Source organism: Sciurus vulgaris (genome assembly GCF_902686455.1).
Source record: "Sciurus vulgaris genome assembly, chromosome: 4".
In the NCBI taxonomy this organism is placed as follows: Eukaryota; Metazoa; Chordata; class Mammalia; order Rodentia; family Sciuridae; genus Sciurus; species Sciurus vulgaris.
The window spans coordinates 27,074,481-27,091,035 of record NC_136464.1 but is presented as its reverse complement, the minus strand read 5'-3'; the positions used below and the strand labels follow the sequence as shown (position 1 = coordinate 27,091,035).

The following is a 16,555-nucleotide window of genomic DNA, read 5'->3' as shown; positions in this document are numbered from 1 at the left end:
ACAGATAGAGGTTTACTTAGGATATACATTCAAGGGAGAATGGGGACAGCAACCTCAAAAGAGAGATGCCTTCAGGGTAAAGCAAGGAATAGGCATTCAAGGGAGAATGTGGACTATCTCCAGAGGGAAAGAGCCTTCAACATCATTAATAATGTTCTACATTTTTAAGTTGAATAGTAAGGTCTTATGTTTGTTTTATTATTACACTTTGTAACATGCTATTTATTGTACACTTTATAACTTTTGTTTTGGTACTGGGAATTGAAACTAGGGTCACTCTATCACTGAACAATATTGCCAGTTCTTTTACTTTTTATTATGTTTTTAGGAGATTTAGGTTAACTTTTTCTTGGCTCGGCCCATCCCCCATGATATTATTTATTTATTTATTTGTTTGTTTGTTTGTTTGTTTGTTTGGGACTGGGATTGAACCCAGGAATGCTTAACCACTGAGCCTTATACCCAGCTGTTTTTATTTTTTGAGACAGGGTCTTACTTAGTTACTCAGGACCTCACTAATTCACTGAGACTGGCCTCAAACTTGCAATTCTCCTGCTTCAGTCTCCCAAGTTGCTGGGCTTACAGGTGTGTATTTCATTTATTAATTTATTTTTTAATTTTGAGACAGGGTCTTGCTAAGTTTCTAAGGCTTGAACTTGTGATCCTTCTGTCTCAGCCTCCTGAGTTGCTGAGATTACAGTTGTGCACTACTGTGCCCAGATTATATTATACAACTTATATATATAAATTGTATATATATATAAAAATTGCATATATATGTACACTATATTAAAAGTATCTTCTTATAAATATCAAAGGATAGATACATAATAAAGAAAAAAAAAGATAATATGCTTGAGGGTATGCAAAGCTGAGAAAAGGTTGCCTCTATTGCTCAAGTTAGCCAGAGACTGACACAGGAAGAGAGCTGGGCCAATGAAGTTACACAGGGACGATTTTTCAAATTAACTCTTCATCATACCTAACCTTGCCCTTTACTGTGTTTATTCTCCCTGTTGGCAAAGACCTAACCCAGCCTGAGTTTAAAGACACTGAGACCACCCATACTGCAACTAATTTGCCCTTAATTTTGGCTTCTATCCTATAGATAGTGAAGTGACTAGGACAAAGAGGTTTATATAATCATTACAGCTAAAAATGAGTTCCAACACAGCCTCAATTCACTGTGTTACATCAAGCAAAGCTGAAAGTTCATTTTCTGGGTCACATTCAGGCAATTTCTCTCTTCGATGTTTGCTGCAATATTTCAAGAGAAAGACTGAAGCTACCCATTTTCATAAAGAAACAATAGCTTCAGGAAACTCATACTCAAGAGTCTTGTTATCCTTATCCTTGCCTGCCAGGTTTCATGTGCCAAGTCTCGAGATTCAGCCACCTTGGCAGTTCCCAGTGTACTATTCTATGCAGGCATTTGAGACATGGAATATCTGCATCTACCTCACCCTAGTGTGTAGCTCTCCTTTTCTTCTTCTTTTTTTTTTTTTTTTTTTGAGGGACGGTGGGTACTAGAGATTGAACCCAGGTCACTTAATCACTGAGACATATCCCCAGCCATTTTTATTTTTTTAATTTGGGACAAGGTCTCACTATGTTGGTTAGGGCTCTGCTAAATTCCTGAGGCTGGTCTTGAACTTGCAATCCTCCTGCCTCAACTTCCCAAGTCACTGGGATTACAGGTAAGAGCCATCATGCCCAGCACAGCTCTCACTCTTGAAAAGAACAGAATCACAAAACATAAGAGAAGAAAATTTAAGTTTGCAAGGTATCAGTCTCCAAAAGCTAATGCAAATGTGTCTGAGTATAACATGGCTTTGACTCACCAACCTGCTCTGGCAAGTCTTCATTTGCCATGTTTGTCTTTTACCTCTCCTATCTCTATCTACCAATGTTTCCTTCTCACTCCAAAAGATTCTGAAACTGGTCCTCCCCTTCTATACAGCTCTTCCCTTTCAGCTACATTCTAGGATTCCTGAAACCCTCATATAAGCACCTGCTCACTTCACTTGGCAAATAAAAGCCTTCAAAAGTATACTAAATGCCTGAGAGAACCTTAAATCACCTCACAAGGCATTAATCTCTTTTCACAGAAAATAAGGTAGCAAAAATAATTATATTTTAACAATTGTTGTGCCTCTATCATGAAAATGGCTTTTTTTTTTTTTTTTTTTTTTGGTGGTGGTACAGGGGACTGAACCCAGGGCCTTGTGCATGCGAGGCAAGCACTCTACCAAATGAGTTATATCCCCAACCCAAAAATGGCTTGTTTGGTATCTGGAAATCTGAAGTTAGTCCACAGACCGCAATTTAAGAACTCTAACTTTGGGCTGGGGATGTAGTTCAGTGATAAAGTGCTTGCCTAGCATGCATGAGGCCCTGAATTCAATCTCCAGTATTATAAAAACAAAACAAAACAAACAAATAATCTCTCAACTTCATTTACTAAACAGTTAGTTCCTAAAACAGGATTTAAAGGTCCTTAGGGGGAAGCTTTTAAAGGAAGAACATATGTCAGTTTGTTAAGAGTGATTGATTTTGTGAAGAAGATCTTAGAAGATAGAAATATCTTCCATGTTCTTTGGATAGGAAGAATTAATATTATCAAAATGGCCATACTACCAAAAGCATGATACAGATTTAATGCAATTCCTATTAAAATTCCAATGACATTCTTCATAAAAATAGAAAAAGCAGTCATGAAGGCTGTGGTTATGGCTCAGTGGTAGAGAGCTTACCTAGCATGTGTGAGGCACTAGGTTCGATCCTCAGCACCACATAAAATAAATAAAATAAAGATACTGTGTCCATCTGCAACTAAGAAATATATTTAAAAAAAAAGCAGTCATGAAATTCATTTGGAAAAATAAGAGGCCCAGAATAGCCAAAGCAATCCTTAGCGAGAAAAGTAAAGCAGAAGGTATCACAATACCAGACCTCAAATTATATTACAGTCCTATAATAACCAAAACAGCATGGTATTGGCACTGAAACGGATATGAAGACCAATGGTACAGAACATAAGACACAGAGATAAACCTACATGAATACAGTTATCTCATAGCAGACAAAGGCACCATAAACATACACTGGAGAAAAGATAGCCTCTTCAACAAATGGTGCTAGGAAAACTGGAAATCCATATGTAGCAAAATGAAATTAAATCTCTATCTCCACCTTACACAAAACTCAAAGTGGATCAAGAACCTAGGCATTGGACCAGAGAACCTGAGCCTAAAGGAAGAAAAAGTAGGCCCAAAGCTCCATCATGTTGCCTTAGAACTCCTCAACCAGACTCCTGAAGCGCAAGCAGTAAAATCAAGAATCAAAGCTGGGAGCAGTGGCACATGCCTGTAATCCCAGTGATTCAGGAGGCTGAGGCAGGAAGATTATGAGTTCAAAGCTAGCATCAGCAACTTAGCGAGGCCCTAAGCAACTTGTGAGACCCTTTTACTAAATAAAATATTAAAAAGGGGCAGGGGATGTAGCTCAGTGGTTAAGTTCCCCTGAGTTCAATCCCCAGTACCAAATAAATAAATAAACAAACAAACGAATGAATGAATGAATGAATAAATAAATAAATAAATAAATGGGATGGGATGATACCAAACTAAAAAGCTTCTTCACAGCAAAAGAAACAATCAAGAACATGAAGAGAGAGCCTACAGAATGGGAGAAAATCTTTGCCACCTGCATCTCAGATACAGCATTAATCTCTGGGACATATAAAGAATTCAAAAAACAACACTGAAAAAACAACCCAATCAAAAAAGATAATGAGAAAGTGGTTGATGATATATAATGGGGGAGGGAGAAGGAGGGGGTGAAAGAAGAATGGAGAAACTTTAGATTATATAGAGGGAAATGAGAGGGAGGGGGTGGAATGAGACAGACATCGTTAAGAAAAATGGTAGAATGAGACAGACATCGTTACCCTATGTATATGTATGATTACACAAATGGTATGAATCTACATCATGCAAAACCATAGAAACAAAATGATGTACTGCATTTGTGTACAATGAATCAAAATGCAGTCTGTAAAAAATTTTTTAAATAAAAAGTAAAAACTAATTTTTAAAAAAGATAATGAAAAAATAAATAAATAAAAGTTAAAAAAAAAAAAAGGCCTAATCAATAAATGGGCAAAGGAATGGACAAACACTTCACAGAAGAAGAAATATGATTGGTCAACAAATAAATGTACAAAAAAGTACTAAACATCTCTATCAATTAGAGAAATGCAAATTAAAATTACACTGCAATTTCATCTCACTCTCGTCAGATGGCAATTATCAAGAATATAAGTAACAATAAACGTTGACGAGGATGTGAAGGGGAAGTACACACGTGCATTATTGGTGGGACTGCAAATTGGTGCAACCACTTGGAAAAGTTGTATGGAGAATCCTCAGAAAACTTAGAATGGAACCATCACTTGACCAAGTTATTCCACTCCTCAGTATATACCCAAAGGTCTTGAAAGCACAGCACACTATAGTAATGCAGTCACATCAATGTTTATAGCAGCTCAAGTAACAATAGCTAAGTTATGGAACAAACCTAGGTGCCCATCAACAGATGAATGGATAAAGAAAATGTGGTATATATACACAATGGAATATTACTCAGCCATAAAGAAGAATGAAATTACGGCATTTGCTGGTAAATGGATGGAATTGGAGACTATCATGCTAAGTGAAATAAGCCAATCCCAATAAACCAACGGTCATATGTTCTCTTTGATATGTGGATGTTAACACACAATAAGGGGGTAGGAAGGAAGAACAGAAGTTCATTGGATTAGACAAAGGGGAATAAAGAGAAGTGGTGGGTGGGACTAGGAAAGATAGTAGAATCAATGGACATAACTTTCCCATGTTCATATATGAATACACACCGGTGTTAACTCCACATCATGTACAACTCCAAGAATGGGAAGTTATACTCCATGTACATGTAATATGTCAAAATACACACTACTGCCATGTATACTGAAAAACTTAGTTGAAAGCACTTTTACTTTCTAAATTAACCATTATTAGAAAGTTTTAATAATTAACAAGTAATACTTCAATTGCTTTTGTAATGAGACAAACAAATCCTTCTAAATGAAAGAAGCCACTGGATCAACCTGCAAAAAATATTCATGAAAACGCTAGATGTGGCATGCCTGTAATCCCAGCAGCTTGGGAGGCTGAGGCAGGAAGATCATGAATTCAAAGCCAGCCTCAGCAACTTCGGGAGGCACTAAGCAACTCAGCAACACCCTGACTCTAAATAAAATACAAAAAAGGGCTAAGGATGTGGGTCAGTGGTTAAGCACCCATGGATTCAATCCCCAGTACCGAGAAAAAAAAAAAAAAAAAAAAAAACCTAAGTGTGGCAGGCAAGGTGGCACACACCTATGCTCAGGAGGCTAAAGCAGAAGGATCACAAGTTCAAGGCTAGTATCAGCAATTTAGCAAGGCCCTGAGCAACTCGGTGAGACCCTCTCTCAAACTGAAAAATTAAAAGGGCTTGGGTATATAGCTCAGTGGTAAAGGGTCTCTGGGTTTGATCCCCAGTACAAAAAAAAAGAAGGAAAAATGCTAGCTCAGGGCTGGGGGTGTAGCTTAGTGGTAGAATATTTGCCTAGTATGCAAGAGATGCAAAAGGCCCTGGGTTCCCTTCCCAGCACCAGATTGGGGGGGGGGGGGGGGGGTCCCATGTTAGAATAGAATAAAAGGCCTATTTTCAAGAAACGTTAAAGTATCTAATCAATTCATATAGACAGAAAGCAGAATGGAGATTGGCAGAAACTCAGGGGTAAGGAGATTGGGGTCTTAGTGTTAATGGGTACAAGATTCAGTTTTAGAAGATGAAAAAGAGTTCTGGAGATGGATGGTGGTGACAGTTACACAGGAACATGAATGTTCTTAATGTCTAACTGTACATTTAAAAATGGTTATAATGATAAACCTGGTACAGTGGTACACACCTATAGCCCCAGCACTCATGAAGCTAATGTGAGAGGATCCCTTAAAGCCAGGAGTTCAAAAACCAGCCTGGGAACATGGTGAGATCCCATCTCAAATTTTAAAAGGTTACAATGGTAAATTTTATATATATATATATATACACACACATACATATATATATATATATATATGTATGTATGTAAGTACAATGGGAAATCAAACAGAAAAAACTCATCAAACTTTTCCAACAATCCTCTCTCACTCTGCATTTCTAGGGTGTGTGTTGATACTTCTATTTTAAGTGTTAAGGAACACAGTCCCTCTGAGTCTTACCTCTTCCTACTGTACTCTGCACAACAATCCTCTAATTTTCACAAGCTGATACTTTCAGTTCTTGTCCTCAAAAGGGAATTCCCTGAAGCATGTTAATCCCCCAAACTTTCCACAAAGAAGAGTCTGCATCTACTTACCAAGATTTGCTAAGACGCTTGCTAGTTTTTATAAAGACCAAGTTTTTTCCTGTTCTATTTTTTAAAACTTCCCTTCAGCTTCAGGTTTTCCCAGTATCACCTAATTTCCCTAGCTTTGAGAAATCACTGTTTTCCAGCAATCACAACCATCACCCTGCACAGGAGGCCCCAATGGTTCATCTTGTCAAAACCTCAAAATATTAGTGCTACTCAATGATTCTAGCTGCCTGCCACACCTCCTACTTCCTATGCCCCCCAAAGTAACATACCTTACCTTTAGTGTCCTGCATGACAATTGAGCTGTACTTTAGGAAGGTTATCAGTAGATTACTAGTCTGTACATCAGCATCCAGTGGGAGTTCCACAGAACTTATAACTGGAATAGAACACATAAAATGCACTTAGCCCATAACATATTTCATCTAACACTTCTACCCACGTAGCCAATTTGCCAGCAGGCAAGAAAATGACTAAATACACTTTTCCTACAACAGAGGAAGGACCAACTACTTACCACAAAACTTTTATCTTCTCCTCCTTCGTCTCGAGAGCCCTTCCTACTCCCCAGATTAAGCCCAATGACCTCTCCTATGTAGAGTTAGTCTTCAGGACTAGTACTTTTCTCCCAACATCCTAAGGATTGATTTTACCTCCAGCCCCACATAACCCAAAAGGGTTCAGAGCCCTTCTTAAAAGCACTGTAATTTCTACCTAAAGGAAAAAATTAGTATTAGTATAAACGAGCTTGGTTTGAGGAGTCTCTTGCTTAAGATAAATGAAAATTCCTTCTTATTAAGGAGAAATCTTGCTCAATTTTGAGAGCAAGCCTTTAGACTAAAGTACACAACACAAAAGGGGGTACATAACAGGCAAAACTACATTCAAATTCTACCCCATAATTCCTTGCTCCCCTGAAAGGGAACTTGAAAAGGAATATCAGACTGAAAACAGGTAGACATAACTGTTTGGTATAGCCTGGGAACTGAGTTTTATATATCCAGCTGCTGATTCATTTTCGTTTCTTTTCTTTAGTATCAGGAATTGAACCCATGGACATTTAACTACTGAGCCACATCCCCAGCTCTTTTTATTTTTTTAATTTTAAGACAGGGTCTCACTAAGTTGCTTAGAGTCCTGCTAAGTTCCTGAGGCTGGCCTCAAACTTGCCATCTTCCTGCCTCAGCCTCCCAAGCTGCTGGGATTACATGCATGCACCACTATGCCCAGCTATACAGATGCTGTTTCTGAGAAAGTCACATGTATACACTCTGTGCTTCACAGTTCTGATGAACAGTGAGCGACCAGACCAGGACTGACCCACATAGAAGAGTCTTAAGGTAGACTTCCTCAGATTCTAAGACTTCAAATTAGAATTGGTCAACTTAAGTGCTTGCACGCTAAAACATAATATACAAACAAAAGAAGCCTCATGATGGCTCAGATAAGCTGGATAATCTATAGCTTTGTGCTGTATTTTCAGCCATAAACACTCAGCTGAGTTTGGGATATCACTTATAATATGTATTCATAATTATAATGGATCCCACTGGAGTTATTATAATGTATACAGAGAATGTTTATTAACAATGGGAAACATTTACATGTTATGGATCCATGATACACAGCAAGCACAGCAAAAAAAGGTTTATGAGAAGAAATTAGTACACCTAACCCTTGGCTGTTTTCCCACAGTTCAGTCCCTAAGAACTAATAAAAGATAAATATATTTTTATGTTGAAATAACTAAAAGGTCTTAATTCATGGTATGGGTTAATGATCTGAGACTGTCATTTCAAACCACAGCCTATTTTTGACGCTCAGAACACATAAACATTTCTTTATACAATAGAAACAGGAATCCAACTAGTAAGTGGGACTTTTTTCCCTATTCACACACAGCAATAACTGGAAAACTATCTTATATAATAAGTAAAAATATAGAAGTATATGTATTTTTAGTTTACCAGAAAGTCCTCTCATGCCAAGGCGGAGTTGTCAAATGTCAAGTCTGAGCTGAGAACAAATGTTACAGCTAAACTGCTGGCTTTTAAAAATAATGGCTCCAATGACATACCTTTAAATATAACTGGGCTACTGAGCAGCACTATAATTAAAAACCAAAAATTTTAAAATAAGATTATAATACTTAGGAACCCTGCAGAAAGGAAATGAGTTAAGAGAGCAAAACAAGAACAAACAGAACAGAAAGTATAAAATTCTTCACAATTAAAATCTCCTTCCTAAGGAAGTACCATTCCTTGATCTTTGGCTTCATAATTTTTCCCAGCAGATTTTGTCAAAAGAGAGTCATTTCAAAGTGGGCTGACTTGATCTTCCCACTAGAAAAAAAAAAAGCTCACTAGTTGTAGGTAAGTAAGCACAAATCCTGCCATTGCATAATCAAGTGTGTGGGTGGAAGTGTTCACAACGAACAGTTTGAAAGGCAGTTCTCTGAAAGCATCCAAACCCCAACATCACATGGAACTGAGATATATATATATATATATATATATATATATATATATATATATATGGCTTTTGATATCCATGGTAACCAGGCAGGCTTCATCCTTAAAGAGAAAGTACGGTATTTCCATTGGCTTACTCAGTGACCTAAATAAACAGACATGTAGGCAATCCTCACTACTTGCTTCTTCTCATTAAGATATTTTGGAATTTGGCTTTCGAGTCGAAACAGATCCAATTTGCTATCACAGACCTAAATATCAATAGCACCTCCCTGCCATACTCCTGTACTACTTATATGATCTTAAAATGCTACTGCCACAAATTCAATATGTAGTTCAGTGACAGAGTGCTTACTTCGTATGCATGAAGGCCTGGGTTTGATCCCTAGCACCCGCCAAAAAAAAAAAAAAAACTTAAAGAAGAAAAAGCAGAATAAAGGAGGTTATTTCACAAACTAGAAGGAAAACACAAAAAAAAGGATCAAAATTCAATTTCCTGTACTTCTTTACATAAAATGAGGTCAACATTTGAGGTATAACATCAAGTATTAATGTGGATTATTTTTTGATTAAGGAATTCCATCAAACACACTCAGCCTACAATGGAAATAATTCAGGAAGACAGATATTTGGGCAAAATTCATAATTTATTTTTTCTAATTTATTTTAATGGATACATAAAAACATAAAAATTGTACATACTTATGGGGTACAATATATTTTGATACATATATACATTGTGTAATATTTAAATTAAGTTACACATATCTAGCTCCTCAGACAAAATTTCTGTTCTATTACCTTTTTCCTAGGTTCTGTTACCTTTTTTTATGCTAAAAAGAAAAAAATTATTTTGTTTTTTTAGGGGAAGAAGTTTTTAATACCTACCAAAATCCCAAATATAATAAACTCAAATCCTGTCATTTCCACCTGGGAGTGGCCAGCAAACACCTACCAGTGAGTATATCCCAGGTTCACTACCTCATTCGTTTACTCAACAAATATTTACTAAGCAATTATCATGCCAGGTACTATGCTGGGTAAACTAGACACAGTCCCTGCCCTGATTATATACTTTAGTTCTTAGTCTTGGGGCTGGGGAGATAGCTCAGTTGCTAGAGTGCCTACCTTGTAAGCACAAGGCCCCGAGTTCAATCCCCAGCACCACAAAAAAAAAAAAAAAAAAAAAAAAAAGTTCTTAGTCTCTACTCTCACTAACCTTTACACTCAATAACTGCTTCATTTCTCTGGCCTCAATTCCTCATCTGTCAAACAGTTATATGGCATAACACTACTATTTTGCATTTATTTCAGTGGTTCATATTCATATGGTAGTACATTTCATATATTATCTTATCTAAGTCTTACAAGTACCTGAGAATTTAGCAGAACAGGCAACCCTGAACCCTGAGGTCCCTTTCAGATCTAGCATTCCGTTATTCTTGTCCATTCCGAGGAGGACAAGCTAGAGTTATACTGCATCTAACTCAAAGAAAAAGCACTTGGATATCTTTTCCAAAGTTTTCTTTGGAACTGCAGAAGTACTAAAGGATAGTTTTATACACAAATTTCTTTTTTATTTTTTTTTCCATTTTAACTTTCAGATAGGATCTTGTTATGCTACCCTAACTGGTCTTGAACTCCTAGGTTTAAGTATTCTCCTGCCTTACCCTCCCTAGTGGGACTACAAATGCATACTACTGTGCCCAGCTTAGACTAATTTCTTATTGAAAGAATTAACTACTGTGTTTTTTGTTCACACAGCTATGCTCACCTGAAAGATCTAAGATCAATAACATAAATGACATAAATGAGGTGATGGGCTCACCATCAGAGGAGGGCGGCGTGGTCCCAAGTGGTGTAACTGGAGTTGTTGGGGCAGGATTGACAGGGGTTGTCACCAAACCCATTTCTGGATGACTCTGAAAGAGGATACAGATGGCTAAGAAAATAGAAATACAATTCTTCTGTATTCTGAGTATCTTCTGCTGAGTATACTTCCTGGTATTCTTGGCCTCATAATTAGACTAAAAGTTCATTGAGGAGGGACTCCTACATTTAGTTCCAATGAATGCCTAACTAATAAGAAGCTCTGTGGGCCAGGTTTCTTTAAGCAACTAGGTTCCTATTACGTTAGTTTTTCTGCAGAACCATACAAGTAGAAATCTGGAGTAAACAAATTATTCAGATGATTTTACTTGAAAGAGGGCATTTGCAACTCTAGCCAGACCTGAGAAGGAACAACTCTTATCAGAACAACCTAATAGGCACCTATAGGCCATTCTAATGACCACAAAATTGACTAACAGAGGTAAGTGAGCAAAGGGGATACTAGGTACCATACAAAGAGCTATGCCCTTAGCCTTCCTGAGCCACAAGAAACAAGAGTGTATTGAGTGCAGATGCAGAGAGACATAGGAAGACATCCAGTAAGGACTAAAACACATGACTTCTCTGTCCTTGACTTTCCTCAGCCATCCCTGCCACATCAACTCTTAAGAAGTAAACTGAGTGATGGCTCTTTTTAATCTTCCTTCTCTTCTCCACTAACTTTACAGTCCATTACCTTCATCACCTCTTCTTTTAAAATTAGTGACAGAATTTGGAAAGCAGACAAGAAATAGAATAGTAGATAAAATCTCTTATGGTATCAGTCATGAATACTAATAAACAACCTCCAAATCAGAGCCTGAACCTGAACATACTGCTTTTAAAACATGACTTTATTTATTTATTTATTTTTAGTTATATCAGTAGCTGGCTATGGTGGTACATGCCTGTAATCTCAGAAACTCTGGAGGCTGAGGCAAAAGGATGGCAAGTTCAAGGCCAGCCTGAGTGATTTAGTGAGACCCTGTCTTAAAATAAAATAAAAAGGGCTGGGGACGTAGCTTGGTGGTAACGGCAGCCTTGAGTTCAATCCCCAATACTGGGGAAAAAAAAAAATCTCGATCAGTAGATTCCATACACATCTGACCTTTGAGGAAAAAAAACAGGAGAGAGAGAAAGAAAGAAAGAAAGAAAGAAAGACAGAAAGAAAGAGAAACCCACATACATATTTTAAAGAGTCTGGCTTGAAGATAAAAACACTTTTAACAATTTTTTAAGATAGCTTTCATGAACTTGAGTTCTCAGCCTATTTTAGTGTCCTTCTGTGACACTACTAAGGATATCCCTTAGGCACAGCAAAGTGGTAGTTAGTATTTACCACTTACCAATGCAAAGCAGAGTTAGGTACACCCAAGTAGCCTTTTTAATGGAATGAATCTGTATGAAGTTCAGGAGAGTGGGGTTTTTAAAGTAACCAACCTGAGCTAATACTGTGATGAAGTTGCGATTTAAATGAACAGCTTCGTAAAGTGCCAGAAGAATGGCCTCATTAGTTCTAAAGAAAAAGAGAACAAATTGGTGTGGCTCTTAAAGTACAGAATTTAAAACGTTATGACCATCAACACAAGATTTCACCACAGATCTCCATTATCAATCCCCTTGAGTTTCAAATGTTCCCTTTTAATTTCCCTGTGGGCATATGTAAAAGTGTACAGGTGAAAATCCTGACTCCTTATAAACATTTCTTTTTTTTTAATTTTTTTAATTGTAGATGGACATATTACCTTTATTTTATTTATGTATTTTTATGTGGTGCTGAGGATCAAACCAGTGTCTCACATGTGCTGTACTACTGAGCTACACCCCCAGCCCAACCATTTCTTATTCTAGGTTCATTTACTATCTTGCTTTTCTACCCCAATCCAGTTAAATCCTTAACTAGCTCAGATACCCAGCCCTTTTTCATTTAATTACAGAGAACAGTTTTTCAGTATATACATATAAGACCAAAGCAGAGATTTCTAAAAATTATTAAAAACCCAGTCAGAGTCAGGCACAGTGTACATGCCTGTAATCCCAGCAACTTGGGGAGGCTGAGGCAGGAGGATCGCAAGTTCAAAGCCAGTCTCAGCAAAAGCGAGGTACTAAGCAACTCAGTGAGAACCTGTCTCTAAATAAAATACAAAATAGGGCTGGGGATGTGGCTCAGGGGTCAAGTGCCCCTGAGTTCAATCCCTGGAACCCCCATCCCCCACCCCAAAAAAAGGGGCTGGGGAAAGCTGAGTGCTAGAACACTTAGCATGTACAAGACCCTGGGTTCAATTCCAGAAGAAATGAAGAAAGGAAGGAAGGAGGGAGGAAAGGAAGGAAGAAAGAAGGAAAGAAAGAAAGAAAGAAAGAAAGAAAGAAAGAAAGAAAGAAAGAAAGAAAGAAAGAAAGAAAGAAAGAAAGAAAGAAAGAAAGATTGATTAGATAAACCACCCCAAAAAAGTTTTAATCTAAAAAAGATTAGCAAGAAATAACCTTTCCCATTCTCATAGTCAGCAAGAAAGCCCACACTAAAATTCAAGTCTCTGCACAAGAATGTCAGACACTTACTGTACTGAGATTTTCTCATGGGCATCTGCTATGAACATGCTGCCCACCTGTGGAAGAAAAGGAGAACAGCAGACTTTATACAGGCGGATGCTAGAGAAGTCGCGTGCCTAGGAAGCCTTTGAATCAGTGTAAAACCAAACTCCTTCCAGCAGGAAGGGACCTAGAACTTTGGACCATCAGTCACACACACCAAAACCAGTTCACTTTGAATATCTTAAAAGACTTACAAGTAATAAACGAAATTTTGAGAACCCAACTGAATCATCTTGCCTCAAAGAGCCTTTTTTAAATCCCAGTATTTTTGTATAGCCCTTCTTTCAGTGTGTAAGTTCAGCCACTGTCACACTAAAAGGACATAAAGATCCTTACCACTCTGCCTCTTTCTTTTCCTGTAGGTTGCTTATTTGCAGTCACAAATTAAGCCATAAAGAATGCCAAGGAAAGCATGCTGATTACATTCAACTAGGTCTTTGGGGGAATATTTGCATTTCAGACGAGAACTATCTATGCGAGATCCATTCTTATCTTTCAGATCACAAAATCTTTAGTTTGTAAGAGCAGGTAAATAGGTAAAAGGCAAAAGTTGCTTCTCACATGTGTGATTTCAGAGGCATGTAAAAGATGCCCGCCTCCTAAAAATGCCCTTTTTCTCCCTACTTACTGAGAACCAAAACTATATAACTGGTGCTTCATTTTTTGCCACAAAACTTTTTCTCCTTGACTAAAAGTTGAAAATCTCTGTGAGCAACATAATTACATCTAATCTGTACAATCAAATACCAATACAAAACTCCTATTTTTCTTGCTTCTAAGAGATTTCACTCATTCGTGCCTCAGAGTTTAGCAGGTTCTTTCCTAAAAGCAGGCTCTGAGAAGGAAGATGAGAAGGCATGGGGGGGGGGGGGGGGGGGCGGATTGCATCATTGTGTGGAAGGAGAGAGAGCGACTGTTTCTTGCAATAAACTCAGAAACTGTCTTGCTCGAGAGCTGAGTACTTGGATATTAATGCTCAAGAAGACAGATTTTGTGAATTTGCCTAGATTCTAGAACCTCCTAGATTTATCTCTTAAAAATTAGTCCCAGGGGCTGGGGAGATAGCTCAGTTGGTAGTGTGCTTGCCTCACGTGCACGAGGCCCTGGGTTCGATCCCCAGCACCACAAAAAAAAAAAATTTAAAAAAAAATTAGTCCCATATTATCTGATCCAAAATGCCAATGCTTCCAAGCTTATGAAACCCTGCTCTGGAGTCTTGCAAGCTAGACCAATAACTTTTCCTAAACCTTGGACCTCTCAGCCCGATTCTTTGACCTCAGGACCAGCTATTAGGGATCACGTAATCACAGTAGACTATAAAAAAATCATTTGCAGTAGGGGGTAGGATGGACTCAGATCTAAACTCTCCTATTCTTTGTTCCACAGGGTCACTCTCCAAGCAGGGTTGACACTTACAAAAGGTACATAGTAAGCATAAGTCTTCCTATGTACATTTTCTTCAGCAATCAATTAATTAGGAAAAAGTGAGTCCAAGAAGAGTCAAATTTCCCCTATCCCCATCCTATCTAGTTTTGAAACTCACTAACAGATTTAGCGTTCCAAATAAAATCTGCTCTGAGTGGCCTCTCTCCCTTCATCACCCCATCACCTCAAACATCTGAACATCTAACCCCAGATTTGCCTAATCCTGCAATTGTGAGCAGGAGAAAAAAACCAAGTAGGACTTACCATATTTGTTAAAGCAGAGAAAAAACCACTCTGGTGTTCTTCTTCCTTGTCTTTATACTGTCTGAACAAAAAGAACTAAATTCAACTTTAGGATTAGTTATCAAATACATCTTTGTCCTCAACATTCTAGATAATCAGGGCAGGGCACTCTGAATTCTCTAACTTCAGAAGACTAAAGCATTATGACAATGCCACTGCAGTTACCCCGCAAGCTAGAGGCACCCATCTGCTCCTGAGTGTGTACCAAAATGCCTGGCTACTTTGGGAAAGACTTAGAAAGCAAGCTGCAAAAGTGTGAAACTGCTCTAACATATGGCTGATCCAGTTATTTCCCAAACAGACTATTGCTTAAAAAGTGTGACAGTGAAATTACTTTAAGGCTGTAACAGTGAAAAATCTTGTTTGTTTCTGAAGGAAAAGGAGGAAAACCAGAGGGCTAAAACATGTGTGGAGATGCGACAGATTTGAAGTCCCAACACCCAAATGTGTTTAAGGAAAGTCTGGAGAGAAGCAAGAAAGATCCTTCATGGCATTTGCCAGGATTAGAGCTATTTCTGGTTTTCAATCATGGAATACCAGATCCTTCCCCATCAATAGCAAGAGGAAAAGCAAACATCAATGAAGAGAGCTCCCCAAGTAAAGAGGGACACTGGGAAGTTGAAGATGATCACTAATGAAAAAGAAACATTCAGGTTAGGGGTGTATCTCAGTGATGAGCATATGCTTAGCATACATGAGGCCCTAGGTTCAATCCCCAGGAGAGAAAGAGAGAGATCTGTCAAAGTATATTTAACTCAATACATTTTCTCCTTTTATTTATTTAGGTACTGTGGACTGAACCCAAAGGTACTTTACCAGTAAGCTCCAGTCCCAGTCCTTTTTATTTTGAGACCCTCTAAGTTGCTAGAGGGTCTTGCTAAGTTGCTGAGGCTGGCCTCATATTTGGAATCCTCCTGCCTCCGCCTCCCAAGTCACTAGGATTATAGGCATGTACTATCATGCCATTTCCTTTATTTTTTAAGAGTTCTAAAAAGTGGCACTTCACAAACTTTTTTATATTAGAAAATGATATTTGTATGACACAATGGGCTAAATAGAAAAGACTACTTATAACTGGAAAACTAGTAAAAATGCTCTGCAAAAAAAATACCTACAAGCTGCCAAGAATGTTCTATTTGCTTAAACTAAAGATGGATACTAACCTGGTGGCTATTTTTCTCCTGGTTTTAAAAACAACCCCTACTCTGTGTGTGTGTGTGGCGGGGGGGTGGAGTGGGGGGGTGCACACCTATAATCCCAGCGACTCAGGAGGCTAAGGTAGGAGGATTCAAGTTCAAGGCCAGCCTCAGCAAAGCCTTGCTAAAAAGGTCCTAACCAACTTAGCAAGACCCTGTCTCAAAATAAAAAATCAAAAAGGGCTAGGGATATAACTCAGTGGTAGAGCACACCTGCATTCAATCCCCAGAACCAAAAAATAAAAATTAAATAAATA

The 16,555-nt window shown here is 38.0% G+C and overlaps 1 protein-coding gene across 4 annotated transcripts in view; it reads right to left on the bottom strand.

Moving 5' to 3' along the window:
• Positions 1–16,555, bottom strand: part of ARMH3 (armadillo like helical domain containing 3) — a 192,774-nt gene that overhangs the window by 138,537 nt on the left and 37,682 nt on the right. For all 4 annotated transcript variants that reach the window (XR_013763503.1, XM_079137949.1, XM_079137948.1 and 1 more), the window contains exons 11-15: positions 15,064–15,124; positions 13,342–13,388; positions 12,223–12,298; positions 10,742–10,835; positions 6,720–6,821 (exon numbers count right to left, since the gene is read on the bottom strand). Coding sequence is in view for 3 of the 4 variants with exons in the window: in XM_079137949.1 (XP_078994075.1) it covers positions 6,720–6,821; positions 10,742–10,835; positions 12,223–12,298; positions 13,342–13,388; positions 15,064–15,124 (380 nt within the window). In the remaining variant the exon portion in view is untranslated. The remainder of the gene's footprint in view (positions 1–6,719; positions 6,822–10,741; positions 10,836–12,222; positions 12,299–13,341; positions 13,389–15,063; positions 15,125–16,555) is intronic.